The sequence below is a fragment of the Anopheles gambiae genome, chromosome 2, assembly GCF_943734735.2.
Source record: "Anopheles gambiae chromosome 2, idAnoGambNW_F1_1, whole genome shotgun sequence".
NCBI classification, from domain to species: domain Eukaryota; kingdom Metazoa; phylum Arthropoda; class Insecta; order Diptera; family Culicidae; genus Anopheles; species Anopheles gambiae.
Window position 1 is genome coordinate 12414594 of NC_064601.1, and position 21820 is coordinate 12436413.

The 21820-nt window shown below is 56.2% G+C and overlaps 8 protein-coding genes across 10 annotated transcripts; 4 read left to right on the top strand and 4 right to left on the bottom strand.

The window, feature by feature from the left end:
- Positions 1 to 14: 14 nt before the first annotated feature.
- Positions 15 to 1188, bottom strand: LOC1281186 (large ribosomal subunit protein bL33m). Of its 2 annotated transcripts, XM_321124.5 has the most exons (3): positions 1014 to 1164; positions 808 to 911; positions 15 to 176 (listed from the first exon to the last, which is right to left on the bottom strand). In XM_321124.5, exons 1-3 carry the CDS (start codon positions 1052 to 1054, stop codon positions 124 to 126), a joined length of 198 nt encoding a protein of 65 aa, XP_321124.2. In that variant the 5' UTR covers positions 1055 to 1164; the 3' UTR covers positions 15 to 123. The 2 variants fall into 2 exon arrangements, with proteins under 2 accessions (XP_321124.2, XP_061499985.1); XM_061644001.1 differs by having other exon boundaries at positions 15 to 911; positions 1014 to 1188.
- A 218-nt stretch (positions 1189 to 1406) lies between these two features.
- Positions 1407 to 3946, top strand: LOC1281185 (bifunctional lysine-specific demethylase and histidyl-hydroxylase NO66). Its single transcript, XM_321123.5, has 2 exons — positions 1407 to 1793; positions 1875 to 3946. Exons 1-2 carry the CDS (start codon positions 1407 to 1409, stop codon positions 3804 to 3806), a joined length of 2319 nt encoding a protein of 772 aa, XP_321123.5. The 3' UTR covers positions 3807 to 3946.
- Positions 3947 to 4079: 133 nt separating this feature from the next.
- On the top strand, positions 4080 to 7403 carry LOC11176020 (uncharacterized). Of its 2 annotated transcripts, none has more exons than XM_003435925.2 (3): positions 4080 to 4380; positions 4441 to 5431; positions 5516 to 7403. In XM_003435925.2, the coding sequence occupies exons 2-3, from the start codon at positions 4570 to 4572 to the stop codon at positions 7243 to 7245; spliced, it is 2592 nt and encodes an 863-aa protein (XP_003435973.2). In that variant the 5' UTR covers positions 4080 to 4380; positions 4441 to 4569; the 3' UTR covers positions 7246 to 7403. The 2 variants fall into 2 exon arrangements, with proteins under 2 accessions (XP_003435973.2, XP_061499967.1); XM_061643983.1 differs by having other exon boundaries at positions 4080 to 4369.
- Positions 7404 to 7480: 77 nt separating this feature from the next.
- Positions 7481 to 9982, bottom strand: LOC1281184 (signal recognition particle subunit SRP72). Its single transcript, XM_321122.5, has 3 exons — positions 9760 to 9982; positions 7852 to 9679; positions 7481 to 7742 (listed from the first exon to the last, which is right to left on the bottom strand). The coding sequence occupies exons 1-3, from the start codon at positions 9866 to 9868 to the stop codon at positions 7589 to 7591; spliced, it is 2091 nt and encodes a 696-aa protein (XP_321122.5). The 5' UTR covers positions 9869 to 9982; the 3' UTR covers positions 7481 to 7588.
- Positions 9983 to 10136: 154 nt separating this feature from the next.
- Positions 10137 to 10631, top strand: LOC3290532 (uncharacterized). The gene has a single exon (XM_550879.5). The coding sequence runs from the start codon at positions 10137 to 10139 to the stop codon at positions 10629 to 10631; it is 495 nt and encodes a 164-aa protein (XP_550879.5).
- Positions 10632 to 10837: 206 nt separating this feature from the next.
- LOC1281183 (phospholipid phosphatase 4) lies at positions 10838 to 13510 on the top strand. Its single transcript, XM_321121.6, has 3 exons — positions 10838 to 11211; positions 11286 to 11671; positions 11745 to 13510. Exons 1-3 carry the CDS (start codon positions 10838 to 10840, stop codon positions 12224 to 12226), a joined length of 1242 nt encoding a protein of 413 aa, XP_321121.6. The 3' UTR covers positions 12227 to 13510.
- On the bottom strand, positions 12332 to 14661 carry LOC1281182 (uncharacterized). Its single transcript, XM_061644000.1, has 3 exons — positions 14319 to 14661; positions 13518 to 13697; positions 12332 to 13009 (listed from the first exon to the last, which is right to left on the bottom strand). The coding sequence occupies exons 1-3, from the start codon at positions 14342 to 14344 to the stop codon at positions 12388 to 12390; spliced, it is 828 nt and encodes a 275-aa protein (XP_061499984.1). The 5' UTR covers positions 14345 to 14661; the 3' UTR covers positions 12332 to 12387.
- Positions 14396 to 21776, bottom strand: LOC1281181 (uncharacterized). The gene is made up of 7 exons (XM_321119.6): positions 19240 to 21776; positions 17710 to 18674; positions 17484 to 17617; positions 17315 to 17390; positions 16098 to 16192; positions 15696 to 16026; positions 14396 to 15612 (listed from the first exon to the last, which is right to left on the bottom strand). The coding sequence occupies exons 1-7, from the start codon at positions 19641 to 19643 to the stop codon at positions 15050 to 15052; spliced, it is 2568 nt and encodes an 855-aa protein (XP_321119.6). The 5' UTR covers positions 19644 to 21776; the 3' UTR covers positions 14396 to 15049.
- Positions 21777 to 21820: the final 44 nt, after the last annotated feature.

The window sequence follows — 21820 nt, forward strand, 5'->3', positions numbered from 1 at the left end:
AATAACTGCATCGATTTTGGTAAGCTTCGCACAAACACACACGCACGGTTTATTGGTTTATTTATGTACACAAACTACGACTGCAGCCGGATAATGCCGGGGAAAAAATACATGGGACCCCGTTTAGTTGAGACTTCGTAGCCGTTTGCGCTCCCGGTACAGGCACATCTTTTGAACTGCAAGTAAAAGTAAACAAAAACCGATCAGAGATGGCGTGCCTCCTGCTTTCGTGATAGTGATGGGAAGAATGAAGTTTTCGTCCGAATCGATTCCAGCTAGCTCTGAAGTTTTCTGGAATCGATTCCGGATAGTAAATCCGGAATCAGTCTCTAAAATCGGTTACGGAATCGCAATTGGCTCCGAAATCAGAATCGGTTTGGAAATCGTAGGCGGTTTCGGTATCTCCATTAGAATAGGCATTTGGATCCAAGGATGCTACGTATTGATAGCCGCAAAGAATCCAAATTTAGTTGTAAAGTATTCATTCTCATGATGATTCTCGGACTGATTTCGCTTCTAAAACTTCTTATTTCAATTCAAAAACTATTTCTCATTCCGGAGCTAATTCCATGTCTGGAGTTCTGGAGATTCTCCGGTCGATTCCGATCCCGGAGCCGATTCTGATTCCGGTGCCAATTTCGATTCCGGATTTGGAGTTGACTCCGAAATCGGCTCCGGATTCAACTCCAGAGCCGGCTCCGGAATTGTTTCGGAAGCAGCATCGGGTAGGTCCGATTTCGAGCTCCCATCACTATTCCGTGATGCTACACCCAGCATCCAACCCTCCCCAACTCCTGGGGCCCTTACTGTATGGGTCAAAGCGCTGCAGTTCCAGCTTGTCGGCCAACCGCTCACGGATCATGGTAAACTGATGCCCACTGACGGCACTTTCCATCAGCACGAGGATATTCCTGCGGGGAAAGGAAAATAGCAAGGATTACCCAATACCGAGACCTGCTCACTGCTGCAACCGCACCATCGAGCGGCAGCGGTACCGTGTGCCTTTGACTTACTTGCTTTTCGCTTTCTTCAGCAGTATGTTGGTAATGAACATGATGAGCACTTCTTTTTTTATCACTTTAGGGTGGAAAGCAGGATAATTCTGCCGGCTCTCTTCGTACGGCAAGGATGCGGCACCGATCTGTGACGATCCGGGTAATGTTTACTGAAATTACACATGCAATCGACGACACCGAGCTGTCAAACGCGCTCCCATCCGCACGGTGGGATGCGCACATGGAAATTGGACCAAGGGCCGTGCTCAATGCACTTTTCAATGAACCGCATGGATTTAGATTAAATTTCCCAAACTGGTCAGCACCATAGTACAATAATTTTCGTGCACCTGATTTAATGCATAAAGTGTTTTTTTTTCTCTTTTTAAAAATATTTCCCCCCCAGCTGAAATGTTTGCCCGCTGTCAAACGTGCTTGTCACAACAGTGCAAATACAAAAATCAAGGCGCGTGTTGTGGAACACAGCTTCACACCCCTCGTCGCTCCGTGTTGCGCGAAAAACAGAAGCGCGTGCGATTATTCCCTTCCGTAAAGCAAAACGCAACGCTTGCCACCCAGTTCCGCACGATGGAAACAGCCACCGCCACCCCAGGCCCTCCCGAGCTGGTCCTCCCGAAGGATGAACCCGGCGCCGGGAACGGTGTGACGCCGGGTGGCACTACCATCACCACCAGCACACCGCTAACCGGAAGCAACAAAAAGCCACCGCAGAAAAGGAAAAAACCGGCAGCCTCTCCGCAACCCTCCCCGAGCACAAAGCCAAAGCAGGACAGTGAGGTACGTAGCCGCGATGGCCACTAGAGAAAGGGGGGTTGCAAATGTTTTTACTTTGCCCTTTTGTTTAACCTTCTTTCGTAGCCTGCTGCCGCTGACGGTAGCACCACCAACGGTGAACAGGTGCGGCCAGTGCCGGAAGGATCGTCCCAAGCGGAACCTGCGCCCGTGGTGAAAAAGCAGAAGAAAAAGCACACTGAAGAGGGAAAGCAAACGACGTCGACGACGCCACCGGGAAAGAAGCAAAAAGGGGCCACCGGCAAACATGTGCGCTTTCACATTAAGCTGTATTCCGCATCGAAGCAACCGACCGCTGCCACGACGGCTGGCATTGCGAAGAAAAAGAAAGCTAAGCAGCAGCAGGCGGTGCCGGGCGTGGTTCCAGAACAGCAGCACAAGCAGCAAAATGGAGCCACCGGCGCCGAACCGAAGAAGAAAGCGTCGAAAAAAGGGCGCCCCGCGAAGGTGAACGGCGGTGCGGTTGGTTTGCCGCCGACGAGTGTTGTTACGCCGCTGAAGCGCGCCTCCCAGATCAAGCAGGAACCAAAGACACCGAGCAGGGCGGCCCATTCAACCATCGTCGGCGGCACCTCCTCCTCCACCACCACCCCCACCACTGCCAGCCCGGCCGGCACGGCCCTGCACGAGCTGGACAGTGTGACGATTGGGCGCCAGACGTTCGCGTGGCTCATCGGCCCCACCATATCGGTGGACGAGTTTATGCGCACGCACTGGGAGCGGAAGCCGCTGCTGGTGCAGCGCAACGACCGCGCGTACTATGCCGGCCTGCTGTCCCGCGCCATGATCGACGAGATGCTGCGCACGAACAACATCGAGTACACGAAAAACATCGACATCACGTCGTACCGGGACGGGCAGCGCGAGACGCACAATCCGGACGGGCGCGTGCTCCCGCCCGACCTGTGGCACTTCTACGACGCCGGCTGCAGCGTGCGCATGCTCAACCCGCAAACCTACCTGCGCTCCGTGTACGAGCTGAACGTGAAGCTGCAGGAGTACTTCCACTGCATGACGGGGGCAAACTTCTACCTGACGCCGCCGGGCAGCCAGGGCTTCGCGCCGCACTACGACGACATCGAGGCGTTCGTGCTGCAGATCGAGGGCCGCAAGCGCTGGCGCCTGTACGGGCCCCGCCAGCCGCAGGAGGTGCTGGCGCGCGTGTCGTCGGAAAACCTGCGCCAGGACGAGCTGGCCGGGCCGCCCATCGTCGACGTGGTGCTGGAGGCGGGCGATCTGCTGTACTTTCCGCGCGGCTGCATCCACCAGGCGGCCACCGTACCGGGCGCCCACTCGCTCCACATCACCGTCAGCGTGTACCAGCGCAACTGCTGGGCGGATCTGTTCGAGCAGATGCTGCCGATTGCGCTCGCGACCGCGGCCGACACGGAGCCGCAGCTGCGCGAGGGCTTGCCGCTCGATCTGCACCAGCACTTCGGCATCGTGCACTCGGACGGCATCAGTGCGGACCGGCGCCGGCTGATCGTGCGCATTCGGGCCATGTTCGACAAGCTGTTCTCGGACGCGGCGATCGATGCGGCGGTCGACCAGCTGGCGAAGCGGTTCCAGCACGACGCGCTGCCCCCGCTGGTCGACTTTGGCGAGTGGGACGATACGGTGTACGGGGGCGGGAACTACGAGTTCCGCCCGGACGGGACGGTACGGTGCGCCCGGCCGATCGACGACCGCTCCTCGGTGCGGCTGCTGCGCCGCAACATACTGCGGCTGGTGAGCGAGGAGGAAAAGCTGCGCATCTACTACCACACGGACAATTCGCGCGAGTACCACCAGTACGAGGCGAACTTCCTCGAGCTGGACCACGAGACGGCGCTCGGGGTGGAGCTGCTGATCAAGATGTACCCGCGGTACGTGCTGGTCAGCAGCCTGCCGGTCGAGGATCGGCTCGAGTTCATCCGCAGCCTGTGGGAGAAGGGTTTGATCGTGTGCCGGCGGCCGGGCGAGGATGCGCGCGCCGACACATCCGCGTCCACACCGTAGGGGGGGAGTAGGGGGGAGGGGGGTTCAGGTATGCTAGGAGCCATACAAACCAGAAATCCATTCTAATTTTGCTTTTTGTTCGTCGATTTCGAGATGCTGTGCAGTGAATAAAGTGTCATACATTCGAACTACTACCGGAACAAGCCCGTAGTTGTGTAATTTCGAAAAGGGGAAAACTCCCGTTAAACCTGTAACATTGTGGAAATGAGTTCAAGAACAACATTCGGTAAAAAGAAAAACTCACGTTCATGTTTCCGGAGTCATCAGTGGTCAACGGTCAACAGTACACGGATCCTTCGATCGTTCAAACTAACGGTCGATTCTGGCTCCCAAATTCTCTACCTTCGCCTTTTCAACCGATGACATCGATGATCAGTCCACCACAGTGTGTGCTACAACGGTGCATCAGAACACGCCTACTGCACGCCTGGCAGGGTTACTCAACTAGCGCAATCGCACCCGTTGCTACCGCCTGACATACAGACTGCAGTCATGACGTGCTGCTGCCGCTGCTGTGTTTATGTGCGAGTTGTTTGGCACATTCGATAGCAACAGCGCAGAACGTAATCTCTTTGTAGCTATCTTAGGCTTATCGTTTGCCTCGCTTATCTAAATGGCTTACAATTTCTTCCAGTGAAAACGCGCAGACAGTACATCCGCCGGCCAGTGGATAAGGTGCATCGTATTGAGGGGAAAGCTGGTGCCACGCAGGAGATCGCAAAACAATACTCGCTCATCCGGTGTAGCATCACACACACACACCATGTCGACTGTGCATATTGCCCGCATCATGCACGACTTCCTGCACCGCGGGGTGGAAAGAGAGTTAGACAATTTCCCGCCCGGAGAGGAATTCTACCAGCTCGAAAGCCCACCGCACGCGGCCAATCTGCTGGCGTTCGCGCTCGGCCAGCTGCAGCCGGGCTCGTCAGGCTGGAATACGATGGAGGACATGGGGCGGCCGGACCTGCTGCCCGACCGGAAGCTGTACAAGCAGCTGGAACAGATCGTGTTCCGCATGCCGACGCTCGAGTTCCAGCTCATCCCGCTGGTAATGCAGGTGGACGGAGGAGAGCTGCAGTCGAGCTTCCTGATGCGCGTACGGAAAGCGGCCCGCTCAGCCGACTGCGTGTACGTCGATCTGGCCAACCGCAAGTACGACCGGTTTGCGCAGTTTATTGCGTCGAACACGCTGCCCGCCTGCGTGCTGTGGGTGCCGCAGGATGGCCGCCTGCGCTATGCCGTGCAGGCCGGTGCACCCTACCCGATGCTGACGATCGAACGGCACCGGATCGAGCGTGTGGCCGACACGTTCCGCAACATTACGACCGTCGGGACGGTGGTTGGGTCGGTGCTGTCGATGACACCGCTCGGGCCCGCGGTAGGGCTGCCGCTGCTGGTGCTGTCCACCGCTGCCAGCAGTGGCTTCTCCCTCTCGAGCCTGGTCGATGGCTGCAAGCACGAGAGCGGCAAGGTGGTGACTGGCCGCGCCGTCGCCCTCGCCTTCAGCCTGACCTCGTTTGCCGGCGCCGGGCTGACGGCGGCCTGTCGGGTGGAGAAGCTGCGCCGGCTGATACCGGCCGACCGGCTGGTGCAGCTCGAACGGGCGGAAAAGCTGCTGAGCGGTAAGAGCAGGCGCCTGCGTCATTAACGTGTGCGAATAATGCTTTCATTTCACTCTCTCTCTCTCTCTCCACGATACACTGCAGGTGGGCTAAAGAAGGTGGCCACGGGCAGTATCGCCTCGACGGTGGTCGGTACCGTGTGCGGCTGGAAAACGCTCTCCACCAGCGAGCAGATCGAGCTCGGGGCATTGCTGTGCTTCGCCTACCGGGAGTCCTTTAGCTGGGCCGTGGTGGAGCGGCTCATCTGCACGATGCAGCTGGACGGTGTGGTAAAGTTCTTCTGCACCACCTGCCCCAATCTAGCGTACGACCTGGTGCGCGTGAAGATCCGTGGCACACAGGCGGAGCGCTACCTGCAGCTGGTCGTCGACGTTCTCGAGAAGCAGGTGAGCTTCACGGTGGACGATAATTTCACCACGATCAAGCTGTTCGGCTACACGCTGCAGTTCGACACGATGTTCTCCATCGACTGGGAGCATCTGAAGATGGTGCTGCTGTTTCTGCAATCGTCCAGGAGCGAGATCGGCAATGTGTGCCGCTCGGTCGGGCAACCGCTGACGCAGGATACGCTCGCCGATGTGGTGCGTCTGCTGCAGCTGGTCAAAAGTCTGCCGGACATTGCGTGCGCCGTGACCAATTGCATCACCCTCGGCCGGGGGCATCGCTTTTCGTTCGCAACCGTGCGCGCACTCATGTCCGGGGCGGAAGGGCTGAACCGTACGGAGCTGCTAAAGCAGCTCGCTGCCTTCGATCACGATCGGACGGCAGCGTTAAACGAGCTGCGCGAATCCGGTTGCATCGAGGGCGGCGATCAGGCACTGTTTCGCTGGCTCGGCTGCCACCAGCCCGCCGACTACAACGACGCACTGGCCGCGCTGGAGCAGCTGGCCAAGCTGGGGGTAGGCTCGCTCAAGTTCGAGCAGACGCGGATCGTCGTGAGTGCGCTGTGCGCGTTCGAGGCGAAACCGTTCCTGGCGGTGCCCGTCCATCTGCGTGCCCTCCTGCTGCGGGACGAACGCTTCCTGGCCCTCTGTAACGGGGCCAATCCGGAGCTGCTGCCACGGGCGAACCGTGCCTGGATCCGCACCGTGACTGCCGGTGACGATACGCTCCGGCAGCTGGAAACGATCGAGCTGCTGAAGGAACTGTTCGCGTGCGCCACCGACACCCATCCACCGCTGACGCTGGCCGACGCCCTGGACTATGCGCTCGGCTTTGAGGACGGTACCGTGCCGCAGGTGTACTACCGCGTGCTGGCGCTCTGGAAACAGTGCGCCACCGTCAGCTCGCCGCCTAAAGCAACGTGCAAGGCACGCTTTCTCCGACTGCTCGAGGAAGTGCACTTGCTTCACATGGACCGATACTTTGCGTTCAACCCTAAGCGTGGTGCCGACGGACCGCTGGGCGACGAGGCCGAGCTGATCGGCGAAGTTCGCAAGATGCTTCCGACAGCGGAGGCAGCAGGCAGCGGCACGAGTACGCTATGCTTCGGACCACCGGAACGGGCTGCCTGCTGGTTGGAGCTGATTCCCGCACTGCGCAACGATTGGAGCCACAGCCGCATCTACCAAGCGCTCAGCGCTCTTCTTACCTACGGCACTGCGGTCGTGCTGGAGCAGCGCGATAAAACCCTCGAGCAGCAGCAGCAGCAGTACGTGGAATTGGCGGGCAAAAAAATGCTCATGTTTGCCCGGGGCGATAGTCGCGTGGTGATCGAGGTGTTGCTACCGGCGGAAAACGACAATGGAATGCACCGTGCCTCGTTTTATCTGTGCGGAAGTGCTTTCGGTGGTGCTGACGGACGGCCAGCCTAACATCGAACTGTGAGACAAGCGCGTGCCTTAATCTGTGGTTGCTTTGATTCTTTGTTTGTTTGCAACGCCTTTTTTAATGTAACATGTTTATCACAATCTGCTCGATTGTACATTTCATACCAAAATAGTCTTAATAAAGATACATATCTTGTCTTTTATCATCGGTCTTTTGTCTTTTGTCTTGGCACATCAAAGGACTTCAACGACCAGAAAGAAACCAACTTGAGTGAGCCGGTTTGAAATTTGAAAGCGGTTAAAGTATATTTATTTCCATTCATTTCCATAATTCCTTCCCCCCCTCTCTCTCTCTCCCGGTTTGGAGCATTCCGTCCCATTCCTGCCTCTAGTGCTTGCCCTTCTTCTTCTTGTGCTGGCTCTTGCGTGGCAGCTGGCGGGTGGCGGCGGCAGCTGCCGCATTCTGTTCCAGCTGCGTCACACCACCACTGCCCGGTGTGGCCGGCGAGTTCTTCGTCTGGTTGTACGCCTTGCTCATGTCGCTGTGTGTGTGTGTGGGGAAAGAAAAAAAAAGATACAAAAAAGATTAAAATCAAACTTTGTACAATATCATATCAGTGGAGTGATCATCGAATGCCAAACGCTACTCACAATTGGTCGGCCTGCCCGGACGCCGTGCCCTGGCTGCCCTTGATGATCTCCTTCACGCGGCGGTCACGCTTCTTCCGGTAGCCGGTACGCTCGTACCGTGGCAGCCACCGTTCCGGATCGGGCAGCACGCCGATAATGTAGTTCTTCGGCAGCTTGCCCTTGCGCTTCTTGCGCTTCTGCTTGCGGGCGGCCTGCTGCTGCTGCTCGGCGGACGGGGTACCGGCGCCCGGGGACTGGTCGCCCGTCGTGCGCCCACCGCCCGCCGGCTGGTTCGGCTTGCGCTTGACCGCCTTCGCGATCATCATCCAGTTCGTCGCCTCGAGCGCATCGATCTCCGACACGGTTGTGAGCGTCTCCAGGGCCGGCAGCCGCTTGCTCGCCTGCTGCGCCCGCTTCGGATCGAACTGCGCGTACGCGATCACCAGCTGCGCCAGCAGCTTCATATCGTTCGGGTGGGTGCGCAGCAGCTCCTCCAGGCTCTTGGCGGCCGTTTCCGGCTCGCCGCCCCGCAGATGGAAGCTGGCGGCCTGGCGCCACATGTCGCTCAGATCGCTGTCGCTGATGGTGGCACTCTTCTGCCGCTTGTACCACTCGACCGCACTCTTCAGTATCTCCGATGCCGCCTGCTTGTTGTCGAGGCCGAGATGGAGCGTCACCAGGGCCGATACGACGCCCGGCTGGTAGCGGGCTTCGCCGAGCGATTCGAGCGTCTCGATCGCCGCCTTCCGATTGCCGGCCACCAGCTGCAGCTGCACGATGGCGAACCGTACCTGCAGCAGCTCGGTCGTACGCCCGGCCGGCAGCCGTTGCGCGTACGCCTCGAGCAGCTCGACCGCCTCCCGGTACTTCTTGTCGCGGGCCAGCTGGCTGACGCGCACCAGCAGCGACTGGAACTCCAGGTCGGGATGGGCGTTGGCGAGCCGGCTCGCGAGCAGTCCGCACTCGGACGGGCTGGCGAAGTACGCCAGCAGACAGTTGTTGAACGCGATCGTCTTGCGCTGCCGGCTGGTCAGCTTCTGGTCCGCCTGCTCCGAGGTGGCCACCTTCATCTTCTTGCGCGAGTCGAACACGTTCTGGTCGCGGTTAATCACAACGAGATTGTTGCTGACGACCGCGGTCAGCGCCACATCGTTCGTCTTGTGGCGCAGTGCGTCCGCGTACAGTGCGGACGCTTCTTTGACGCGGCCCTGCATCTGCAGACAGTACGCCAGCTGCACCTTGATGATGGTAATCTCGTCGATAATGTCCTCCTCGCTGGCCCCGTCCTCCTCGAGCGAGTCGCGGCACATTTTCTCGCTCGTGCGCAGCTTCCGCTCCGCCTCGCCGTACTCCCGGCGGCCGGCCAGTGCGCACGCCGCATTGTACGTCAGCTCGTACGTGTCCTCGGGCAGATTGGTGGCGGCAGCCGACTGCTGCTTCCCGCCGCTACCGACGATGCATTGGTTCGCGGCCACCGCGCTCATGTTCGTGCGCCGCTCGTCATCGTAGTCGTCGTGCGTGTTCTTGATGATGTTCCGGTACAGCTCGAAGCACTCGTCGAACCGCTCCAACCGGTACAGGATCTGGGCGAGCAGCTCCTTCAGATTCGGCGCCAGCCCAGCCCACTGGTCCGCACCACCTCCTCCGCCCGGGGCCACGGCCTGGATCGTACGGAACGCGTCCTCGGCCCGGTTCAGCCGGTACTCGCTGTACGCCTTCTCGAACGTGGTGTCCGGGATGGAGGTGCCACGTTCGATGAACTTGATCGCCTCCTCGAACTTGCCGTTCTGTATCAGACAGGCCAGCTTACATTTCGCCGCCTTCCATTCGGTAGCGTCGAGTCCAATAACTAAAACGGGAAGAAGTAATCGTTGCAGTAAGTAAGCTATTTCCATGCCCAAAATGCTTTACTAAGCCAAGGCCACCTACTTTTGTTGGCTGCCTTCAGTGCCTTGTCGTAGTCGGCGCTGGAGCAGTATTTGTTCAGCTCCGTGTAAAGCTGCCGTATGGTGGCTTCTTTCGTCTCGCTTTTCGACATTGCGTCGCGGCCGCACGGACACTCCAAATTGCAAACAATTCACCCAAAAGAAAGCCACACCACACTGCTCAAACAAAACTTTCCTATTTTGCTGCTTTTGCACGCCACCTTTCCAGCTCGGTGGCTCGTCTGACAGCTCTGCGTCGACATGGCAAATGCGCGGAGCGGCGACTGACAGCTGTCAAAATCACATGACGCAAAGGAAAACCAAAACAAGACCCGCCTGCTGCCGTTCTGTTTACGGGGATTGCACACGAAAAATTGGACGATGGAAAACGCCTCCAAGGAGGAGCTGTGCGAGCTGATGGACAAACTGTTGCTCAACTCGCTCGATCTGATCGAGCAGGACGTTCGGCTGAGCCAGGACATTGCGCGCCTCACCACCGAGGGCCAGATGGAGCTGGCACACACGCGCTTCACCAAGGGCCCGAATGCGGTCAGTGCGGTGCAGCTGCCGACGGAGGACTACAAACCCTTCCAGGCACTGGCCACCGTGCAGGTGGAGGAAGCGGTCGAAGACGACGCGGACCCCATCCAGCACCGTACGCTCGAGCGGCATCCGGTGGGCGACGCGGAGGACGGAGCATCCCGTATCGATCCGAGTGCGTGGTTCGGGATTTTGCGGCCTCCGTCGCTGAACATTGCGAAGGAACGGTTTGCCCGATCGCTGGACACGATCGTCGAGCGGTCCAACGTGCGGGTGCGGCTGAGCAGCTACCTAAACATGTTCGAGCTGCTCCAGAAGCGTAAGACGGAGCTGTAAGTGTGTGTGTGGAAGTATCCCGGTGTATGTACATTTCATGTTATTAGTTTCAGTAATTCACCGTAATAAATATCTAACACAAAAAATTAGCCAAACTTTCCGATGAATCATCTGCTATTTGGGTGATGTAAATCATTTCACCTGTTTCTTCACACTTCGCTGTACTTGCTTGTAGCCAACGTTCCACAGGCCCATTGTTTACGCACATGATCATGTTTACCTTTTTCCACGGCTATCTCTTTCGCGAAGCAGCTGCCTGTGCCGTTCACTCTCACTCACTCAATGTGTCCCGTTCGCTCCCGGCCCGACATCGTACGACATTGAAACTTTCGCACGCTTCGGACCAGGACGCTTCTCGTGCCCTCTGGAACACTATAGTGCGTGTCACGGTTTGGAGTGATAACAAAAGTGAGTGTGTGTGTTTGTGCAATTACTGCAAACCGGACATGACGTCCAAGGGCATGTCCGGCGTGGCGTACGCTTGCGGCGGTACGACGGGACAGAAGAAACTTCCACGCGCCCCGGAATACAACCTGCCGCTGGAAACGGTCGTGCGGATTGCTCTGACGTGTATTTACATGTAAGCAGGGCAGCCGGCTCCCCCACCGTAACCCATGCACTCATCTGTTTGCTATTTTTCCTTTTTCTCCCCAGTGCGCTGGAGTTTAAGGCCCCGTTCGTGCGCAAGATCCAGCCGGAAGAGCTGTGGCTGTACCGGAATCCCCGCACGGACAGCTACGTACCGCTGACCATGCTTTGGCCGATCGTGCTCGGCGTGCCGGGGCTGGCATTCACGCTGCACTATCTGAGGACGCGGGACCGGCAGGAGCTGCGCTGCACCGTGCTCGCCTTCACACTCGGGCTCGGCCTGAACGGGGTGATAACGAACACGGTCAAGATTGCGGTCGGCCGCCCGCGGCCGGATTTCTTCTGGCGCTGCTTCCCGGACGGTGTGCCGAACGACGAGCTGCACTGCACCGGGAAGGACATGCGCGCACTGATAGACGGGCGCAAGAGCTTCCCATCCGGCCATTCCTCCTGTACGTTTCCCCTCGAATCGAATCCCAAGTGTGTGTGTGTCTCTCATGTGTCGCTTTTGTACCTCTTTTACAGTCGCCTTTGTTGGGCTCGGCTTCCTGACCTGGTACCTTATCGGCAAGCTGCACCTGATGAACGAACGGGGCCGGGGCCGGTCGGTGCGCGTGATTGCCGCCGGGTTGCCCCTATTTGCCGCCACCATGATCGCGATCAGCCGAACGTGCGACTACCATCACCACTGGCAGGACGTGACGGTCGGTTCGCTGATCGGGATCGTGCTGTCCTATCTCTGCTACCGTCAGTACTTTCCCGCCTTTTCCGACCGCAACTGTCACATGCCGTACGCGCTGCTCGACGCCACACCGAGCAGCCCGAACCGAGTGAAGCGTGCGCAACCACAGCCGGCTGGTGGAACGGCACCGAACACTCCGGCGCACCGGCCGACCCACTACGAGGCGCGCGCTCAGGATGATGAGCAGGAACAGGATTCGGATACCGAGACGAGACGGTTACTGTCCTCGTCACCGGCCGAGCAGAAGGAAGCGAAGTGGATTTAGTATGGCGGCCATGTTGTATCTCGAAACAGCACGAGAAGCATGTCACCTGACAGTAATGACCGTACAGGATATAATCCAACACAGACACACACACACACACACATAGACAGGGAGAACGAATTTATTCCGTTGATATGTTTAAGTTTCTCAACCTCCCCCTGCTACTCATCAGCCACCTGGCAGCGCATCGTCAACAGGTCCTCCCCCAGCCCACACACAATAACGTCCCCGTGGCGTACTGGGCCAGCACCGGCCGGCGTACCCGTCAGCAGCAGATCGTTCTCCTCCAGCGTCATGAAGCGCGACACGTACGCGATCAGCTCCGCGATCGGGAAGATCAGATTGCGCGTACTGTCGTCCTGCTTGCGCACACCGTTCACCTCGCACCAGACGCGCACATCGTCCGGGTTGGGCAGGTCGGCCCGCTGCACCAGCGCGCTGACCGGCGTGGACGTGTCGAACCCCTTGCCAAGGCACCAGGGCAGTCCCTTCGGCCGGGCGTCCAGTATAAAGTCCATGCCGGTCATGTCGAGGGCGAGACAGTAGCCACCGACGTACGCCATCGCCTGGTCGGTGGGCACATTCGCGCAGCGCCGCCCGATGATGACGCCCAGCTCGGCCTCGAAGTTGATTACGCCGCCGAAGACGCGCGGGATGCGGATGGTTGGCGGGGTGCCGGTGGAGCCAGTCGAGCAACTGCCCGCGTCCAGCAGGGACGAGATGGGCTTGAAGAAGATGACGGGTGCATCCGGCTTGGGGGAGTTTGTGAGGCGCAAAATTTCTCTACGACAAAAACAGGAAGAAATTATGTTAATAACCGTTTTTAGTGGACAGACAGGCGAAGACAGCGGGGGGGGGGGAGGGGGTTCGGTTTCGTTCCGAAGTATTAGACGCATTCATTTGCCACACGAACACACTCAGGATACGGAGAAGGAGTAGCTTAGTGGTTGTGGGTACAACGATTAGTTTAGCGCACCCTCAGAAAGTCATTAGTTTCTTCCGTCCTTTATGTGGTTGAAGGCGAAATGAACCAGCGAAAGAAGTGAGAAATTAAGCACGAAAATGCGAAGTTGCATTTAATTGTAAGTAATCGAAACGATTCATTTGAACTGAGCTGTGGTTTTAGGTTCCAAAAGTTTAATTATTTTTTAGTACAATTGTGTTTCCCCCACCCAACCAAAAAAAAAGGGGGGAGCCGTCCTCTTCACCTCAGCACCACCTCCATTCCATTCCTTTGATTTTGAAAGATACAGTGAAGAAAATAAATTAAACCTCTGACCCCGATACCTACTTGTAGTTTACGCCAGCACCGATAATTTTCCGGGTCGATTGCAAGAACTTGGACGTGGTCGGCATCTTGGACGGAGCGCGCGTGTCTCGCCCGTTCGGTGGGGTCTGGGGTACTACTGCTGGGGTACTGCTGCTGCACGTCGAGCCCTTCGATTGCCGCGAATCGTCAGCTGTTGTGTTACTACGCCGTGTATCAATTAGGAGATGGTACGATCGACCGCATACACGAAAGAGATGGGGGAAATATGAAGTATACTAGCACACGCAAACACACCTACACATACACAGCCCTCCTCCTCCAACCGGGGAAGAAAGCAGCACTGCTCGGTGTGTAATCAATTGGGGAGCACAGCACTCGCAACAAACAAGATTGATAAGGGCCTGTACAGCCAGCACACCATCACCATCACCATTGCGACAACATAGGAGGGGGAGCAAGAACGCACACCATTGAAGTTGCTTCTGGGACGCGATGTAGGGCGTATTCGGTCATATCTTCGGCGAGGTGGTGATAGTAGCAGAAAACCGGTCTTGGGTAAGATTTGCGCTGATGTACAATGTGTACAGCACGCACTGTATGTTTGTGATCGTCGATGCAGCAGCACCGGCACGAGTGTACGGACAGGGAAGCAGCAACCAATTCTGCTGGAGCCGTATGCAATATCTTTGAAACTAAGTAACAATTCTTATCACTACACTGGGGGAGGAGAAGGTGTTGATTGCCGCACAGAATTATCTCTTGCACCATATCTATAAGAAAAACAGGTTCACAGGCAGCTTCCACCGAAGTAGCAATACTTACGGGATGTACAATTCGAGTGATGCCATATTTTCGGTTACTTAGCAACGCAAAGAGACGCACGCCATGTAGTCGGGTCGTAATGTTTCGCTCCATCAAATGGTGTAGTGATCAACAGTTTAATATACAATATTTGTTTTCTTCTTCTGCTTCTTCTTCTTCTTCTTCTCCTACTGCTTGTTCTTCCTAATAATCCAACAATATCGCATGGCCCGCAAACGACGGCGGCTTCGTGAGTGCCCTTCTCGCCGCCCGTTCAAACTTTATACGCTCTACCTAGGAGCTCCTATCTAGTGTGCATCCGCCACAAGCACATATCATTATGAACACACACACACACATTCACACAAACACGCATACACACACACACACGCGTAATAACTCGCACATACAAACACACAAACATGCAGAACTATTGGTACTCGAACTAGTAGTATCGTCTTCGATTCTTCCGCGTTTTGCCTCTCGAGTTTAGACTTTTTCACACGCCACCCCTGCTTTCTGCTGGCTTAGGTAGTGTGCCCCGGGAGGGTTAAAAAGTGTTTTGTCCCTAGCCGCTTTTTTTATTTTATTTTAGTGCCTTTCGTGGTGCTGCCTCCGCTCGGCTTTGGCCTTTGGCATTCTACACCTGGGTCACCCGTTCGTTCGCGTTCTTTACTTGCCAAAGGGGGAAAAAATGACACAAAAAGGAAAAGATACTTGCTCCCTAATTTACCGTACCCGCAGTGCCACCACTACTCGTGATGCCGCAGCCCGCAGATGGAGATGAAGGTGCTAAAGTTCTGCAGATGGCAGGCCGGTATGACGGTGTACGCGATGCGGGCCCGGTTCGCCGGCGACACCAGAAAGCTCTCGATCGCATCGATCAGAAACTGTACGGACGGCACGGCATCGACCTGGTAGAACACGCGCAGATGGACCGACGGCGGCGGTGGTGGTGCGGCCCCCCGCGTCGCATGGGGCCGCACGATCTGGTCCTCGTCGCCGGTGCCGGCCGGCTCATCTGAGTTGCTGGCGGCGGACGGCGAGGACGGGCTGGTGCCGAGCAGGCCCGGGTACGCCTGCAGCAGCTTGCGCAGCACGTACGCGATCGTGTCGTGCAGGTGGTCGCGCGTGATCCGCTGCGCCAGCTGGCTGTGATGGTGCAGATAGTCGTCGGTCAGCTCGGTCAGCTTGGTGGTGGAGGTGGCCAGCCCGGTCGACACGTAGCACACGATCGAGGCGCAGTTGTTTTCGTAGTTCCAGCGCCGCCGTATCGATATCGAGTACTCGCCGATCGAGCAGCCCGTTTCCTCGTCTGTACCGGGCGGACGGAGTAGAGTGTTAGGAGAATTAGGAAGGCGAACTAAGCACTTTTGCGGCACAATGGCAACTACTTACAGTCAAACTTGTCGTTGTGCGAATGGGCCCACACCTGCCACTCGACCAGGGCGCCGCGGGGCAGCGCCGGCACCACGATGTAGTCGATGATCGCGTTCGCCGTCCGCCGTTCCCACTGCCGCCGGGCCTCGTAGATGTAGCTCGGGTGCGTCACGAAACAGATGCCCTGCACAACGTCCCGCAGCTGGCCGCCCTGCGCATTCATTGCCTTCGCTATTCGGCTGAGGTGGCGCAGTGTCAGCTTGCACTGCTGCCTGATGCCGCCCTCGATGATCGTCATGCTGCCCGGCACGAGCGCAATCTGCCCAGAGATGTACGTGATGTGGCCAACCTGTGGGGGGGAAATGTATGGAAGGCAAGTTTAGTCATGAGTACATCCCCTTTTCCCGCGTCGATGCTTACTTTGGTCGATTGGCTGTAGGTGCCGATGTTGGCCGGTGCCCAATGAGAAATGCCCTGCACGTGCATTGTCTGTCGTTTGTGTTCCAGTTCCGACGCTGTAGGAATAGAGTGTTTAAAAACCACCCATTAGAGGCCTTTTTATTTGAACTTTGACATGGCTTTGCAAAGATGTAAAGGGGAAGGAAAGACGGACACTACGGGTAAGATGGACACTTCTTATGAATGCATGGAAAATATAATTTTAAGCTCTGTAACTTGCATTGTTTATAGTTTCGGAAGTTTTATTACATGAGTGAGTTGTCGTGATTATCACGAGCAAAAAACTGACGAAAGAACAAGAATGAGAGTAATAAAAATTCTTGTTCTTGATGGTTTATTGACACCAAAGCAGGAAAGACGGACACTCTGTCGTAGGGAAAGATGGACACCGAATTTGTTGATTTATTTTATTTCTTATATCAATTGGTGATGCATGTATTCAATCAAACATCTTTAATAAATGTATTTCGAAGATATAAACCTTCCAGCGACTAGAGCAAGTATTGAAATTAACGAGAAATGAAACACTATTTATGCTATTACTGCTCGACGCTGATGAGGCACTTCACAAAAACCAATATCTTGTAATGACTTGGACAACTTTAATCCACAAAAAGAGCGAACACTGATATGAATTAGTTCAGGAATAGATGAATAGATATTGGGATTACAAATATCAAAAAGTTCAATCTTCAAAGGAAAATATGGCTGCGCCTATTACAGACTCTCTTTCCTATTGGAAGTGAACTTCATATGATGGAAAATGGACTCTATTTAGACATGCGCCTGTGAAATTCTTATTGGATTTGAACAATAGTGCTATAGAGTCCAATTCCCATTCCGATAAGTTCATGTCGTATAATAAAGAGTCAATAAAGTCTCCCACAGCTATGAGAACTCCTGGAAAACCCTGTAAAAAGTCCCTCAAATATGTTGTGATCGCAGAATTTCCGCTGAGTAATTTTTTTTAAGAGAATTTCCTAAAGAGAATAGAAGAGAAGAAGCGATAGAAACTTAAAAGTTTCAACACATTTTCTGATAAAATCCGAGTTTAAGATAATGTACATGTACATTTACATGGTCGTTGTATTAATATATTGCAAGATTTTTTACATTTTCCCTAAGGTGTCCGTCTTTACCTACCTTGCCCTATTTCCTCGATCGTGATTTGAACTTACCACTAGAAACGGGATTAAAAGCAACAGCCTCCAGAACGACGGCGCAATCCGCCGGCAGGGGACATTCCACGCACACCTACCGGGAGGACGGGAAAAAGAACAGAAAAACGTTCGGTAAATACGTTCGAGATCGGGAGGCAGGAGCGCGCCACGCTGCCTTGCTACTTACTCGCGTCGGAGGATTCGGGAATGCGAACACCGTTGAGTAGATTTCGTTGATAAAGCTATATTCGGTCATATTTCGCACGTACAGCGTAATGTAGCATATCTGGCGCAGCGTGAACGAGTGCGATTGAATCATTTCTGCAAAAACAAAACAAGAGAAACGCGAAAAGTGCGTTAGAGGAAGAAAATCGGTCGATCGAACGCAGTTTTCGTGGGACGCTGCCCGTTACCTTCCAGCGTCGCCAGTGCGCTGGCCATGGCTTGCCGCGAGTCCTGCCCGCACCCCTGCACGCCAGCCACCCACATCCAGCCCTTCGAGTTGACGATCGCGCGCGGTTTGTTGGCCAGCGGTCGGCTTTCGCGCGCGTACTGAAACGGAGGCAGCACCTCCACCGGACACACCACCATCGGCCCGTCGTTCAGTGACAGTGAGCCCGGGGCCGTGCCAACGCTACTACCCTCGCCCGCCCCGATGCAGGAGCGCGCCTTCGTCACGATCCGGACGGGTGATTTGCTGCTAAACGGGGCGCACGTTTCGAGGCTCGTGCACAGCGTCAGCTCCTTCGTGATGCTGTTGCTGCGGGACAGCACTACCGCAGTACCTGCCGCCGTCATCCCGATCCCGCTCAGATCGTCCTTGCTGAAGGAGCTGCGCATGACGCTGCCGCGGGAGACCGCACCGAGCCCGGGCACCAGCCCGCAGCTGCTGCGCTCGATCAGCTCCAGCTCGGTTTCGCTCAGGTCCGGGTCGCTCAGATCGCTGTAGCTCGACTCGTTCAGATCGTGGATAAAGTCGAGCGAGTTTTTGATCAGCACCGGCTCGATGCGCTCCTTCGGCACCAGCCGCAGCTTGGTGAAGTTCAGATAGCCGACCGGGCAGACCGGATCGGCCGAGCTGATGACCGTCTGCACGTCGTCCACCACGATCCGGCTGCGGAACAGCGGGCAGTCGAGCGTGAACGTTTCGTACTCGCCGCCCTCGCCGCACACGTTCAGCCCGTACTTGTCGCGCATCAGCAGCAGGTGCGGCTGCAGCTCCTTGAGCGATTTGCCCAGGTGCCGGTCCGGCATGAGCCCGAGTGCCGCCACCTTGATGATGATCGCGTGCACCTGACAGTCGATCATCTCCTGCAGCAGCTCGGTCTGGTCCCGGCGCCACAGGTACGCGAGCGAGATAAGGTTCAGCCGGGTGCAGCTAAAAGCAGGAAGTAAACAAGGGAGGGAGATTTAATTCGATGCATGCAATGTTGCAGCCCAACTCAGCCCGAGAGCACTGTGTGCGTGTGTGTGTGTGAGTGCGTGTGTATTGTAAATCATTCAAATCTGAATCTTCCCGCCCGAGTGTCTTAATCTTGTGGCTTACTCGCGGACGGCTTGATTCGCATCGTCGTTAACGCAAGGTCGGAGCTAGGTCGGATTGGGTTGCCTGTATTACCTCTCTATTATTTCCTCATTTACGTCATGTGCTTATTCTTATCATTTTTCCCCTCAATCATTAGTTACAGGCATAGGAAAAAATAGATCTGTCTACTCTGGTAAACCCGCAACATCCGAACATCCCCGTGCGTCTCCCAGCTGCCGCGAGCACGAGCATGACACAACAATGTAAAACACGTGTAAAGGACCGGTTGCAACGAGACGGACAAACATGCCGTCCGATAAGATAACAGACAAACGCCATTCCCATTCCTGCCCATACCCCGCGGAGTCACAGCGGCAAGTGCAGCACACAGCACACAGCACCGCCCCGGAGCACTTACACATTCTCCACCCGTACGCGCTGATAGTCGGACAGGATGGCACCGACGGCCACCGCCTCGACGCGCTGCTCCAGCTGCACCTCCGCCAGCAGCTCGTACAGATCCTCCACCTCGTCGTCCTCGGTCGGCTCGTAGTGGCCCTTGGTGTTGATCGAGTGGCCGCGCGTCATGCGCCGGTACAGTGGCAGCTCCATCGCCTGGGCCAGCTTCTCGATCCCCTGGTGGCCCACCGTCTGGTACATGTAGCTGTCCAGCTCGTCCCGGTCCTTCGGATGCAGGTTGGCCAGCGCGACCAGCTCGTGGCCCTCCGCCACCACCTGCATCATGTTGTACGTGCTGTCCTTGCCGCCGCTGACCAGCGCCACCACCCGCATCTTCCGGTCGCCGCGGGCCCCGGTCGCCATACTACCGCCCCTTCGCTTGCTTCACCCCCTATTCCCCTTTTGGAACTGTGATTTTGCGCCGCTACTGGATGCGCCGCACTGGCATGAGGAAACACAACACGCTGCTAAAGCGCTAAAGAACACAAACACACACACACACGGCGGCGACGGCACACGGTCGCTTCCGCTGCAACGTGCGATGCGATGGTACGGCGCTCGCTGTCGTCACGGTAACGACAGGGGTGTATTAACGCGGTCAAGTGTGCCTGGCCCGCGCGACGTTCCCACACCACACTCTACAGCCAACAGCTGTTTGTGACGGGCTTGTGTTTTGTTTCACACCTTCTTTTCTTTTTCGTTTTTTTCTGCTTCTTCACTACCACACACCACTTCCTCTGGGTGTCAACACACACACTCACACACAAGCACACACAAATAAATGGATGACGGCAACGGGAAGGATTGCTGTCCCGGCGGTGGTGGTGGTTGAGACAGAGGACTGTGCCGAGTCGGAGTCGGAGCTGGTCACCGCAACAACGGCGGATGCGTTACCATGATGCGATATGCGCAAGGCGAAAAACAATATCGCACCGTCGCGCGCGTTCGTTTGGCGCGAAACTTCGGGGCAACGTCGGGGGCCCTCTAATACGCTGACCGACGGCACCGACGACCTTCACACGTTCTCCCTTTCTGGTTCGCTCGCGACGAAGAGACGAGCGCACGGCCGTCGATGGGCTGGGGATGGGCGATGAAGGGTGGAACGTGCGCGGAACGTGATTGTTGGTTGATTCTCGCACACACTATCACTAACCACACAGCGGCAGCGGCGGCTGCTGTGACGACGACCACTTTCTGGGCTCACTCCCTCCGCCCAGTTTTGCTCCCCGGACGTGTCGCGGTCAGAGCGCGGTCCGACGCAAGAGCTGCTATTTTACGCCCTCGCGGTCCGTTGTGCGTGGGCAAACTCTTTTGTCAGCGTCTAGAGCGCGATCGTATCCCTTTCTTCTTCCGTGCGGCGATCCGCGCACCACAGCATCCCACACTACTCGAGATCTCGCTCGCCGTCTCGCTCGCGCACGGATTTTGTTGCAAAAATATCGGTACCGCACAGAGACAGTCGTCGTGCCCGTCCACTACACAGCCCGCACAACTGGCACGACCGCGGTCGGTCGGTGTTTTGCGCTGAGGTTTAGGCCACGGTAGCGGGACGAGAGGGAAGGGGGGGGGGCACTTTTGTCACACACACACACACGCACACTCGCGCACACATACACAGTCGCGGTCAGTGTTCTAACCGCATGGCTGAGTTTCGGATTTTTTCCTTCAATCAAGGACTTTTTTACGTCTCTTGCCAACTTCGGAGGGAGCACGTTTCTTTTTGTTTTGTTGTTGTTGCTTTTCTTCAGGTTGAAGATGAGGGGAGGGGCAGTGGGTTAGACGGAGTTGCTTGCACAATGTTTCGAGAGCTGGACGGGACGTGCGTAGGAGTATTGGCCAGAGGGAGGAGGAGGAGGAACACGATAGGAACAACACTGAACTATCAATCAAATCACAGCCATCATCGCCCCAGCACCATCATCATCATCATCATCGGCTTCGCGCTATCATATCGTTAGTGCTGCTCCGTGTGCTTCGGTTTGCCTTTTTTTTCTCTTGTTCACCTCTGCTCCCACCAGACCTGGTTGTTGCGCACTTTTGACTTTTGCACCTTTTTTTTTCTACTGCTTCTAATTTCGAAACCATCCAAACCACCATCTGGTCGGGGCAGGCCCGGGGCATGCAGGCGCTACAGGAAAGGAATTCCGCAAACACTCGACACACTAATCCGTCATGGCACCGGGTCTGGAATATTGGGAAGGTGGAGGGCGGGATGGAAGAAAGGCCGTTCTACTTTTTCTCCCTTGGGAGAACACTGTTCGCACCACTACCGCGATGATGGGACACTGAAAGGTGGGACACGGTGGTGCTTTCGCAACATTCAAACACCAATATTTTTGGCGCTTGTTATCAGCCAAAAATTTACTTCCACACCACGAGCACGACGGCTGGCCTGGTCCCCGAAGCAGGTGTGGTGTAGAGTGCGCTCGCTCGCACAACCGCACCTGGCATCTGTCTGCTCGCTCACGCAACCGATTTGAAGGGCGACCAGGGTTTTTGACAAGCGGTTGCTTCAGGGTTGAGCGGGATGGAATGGACAT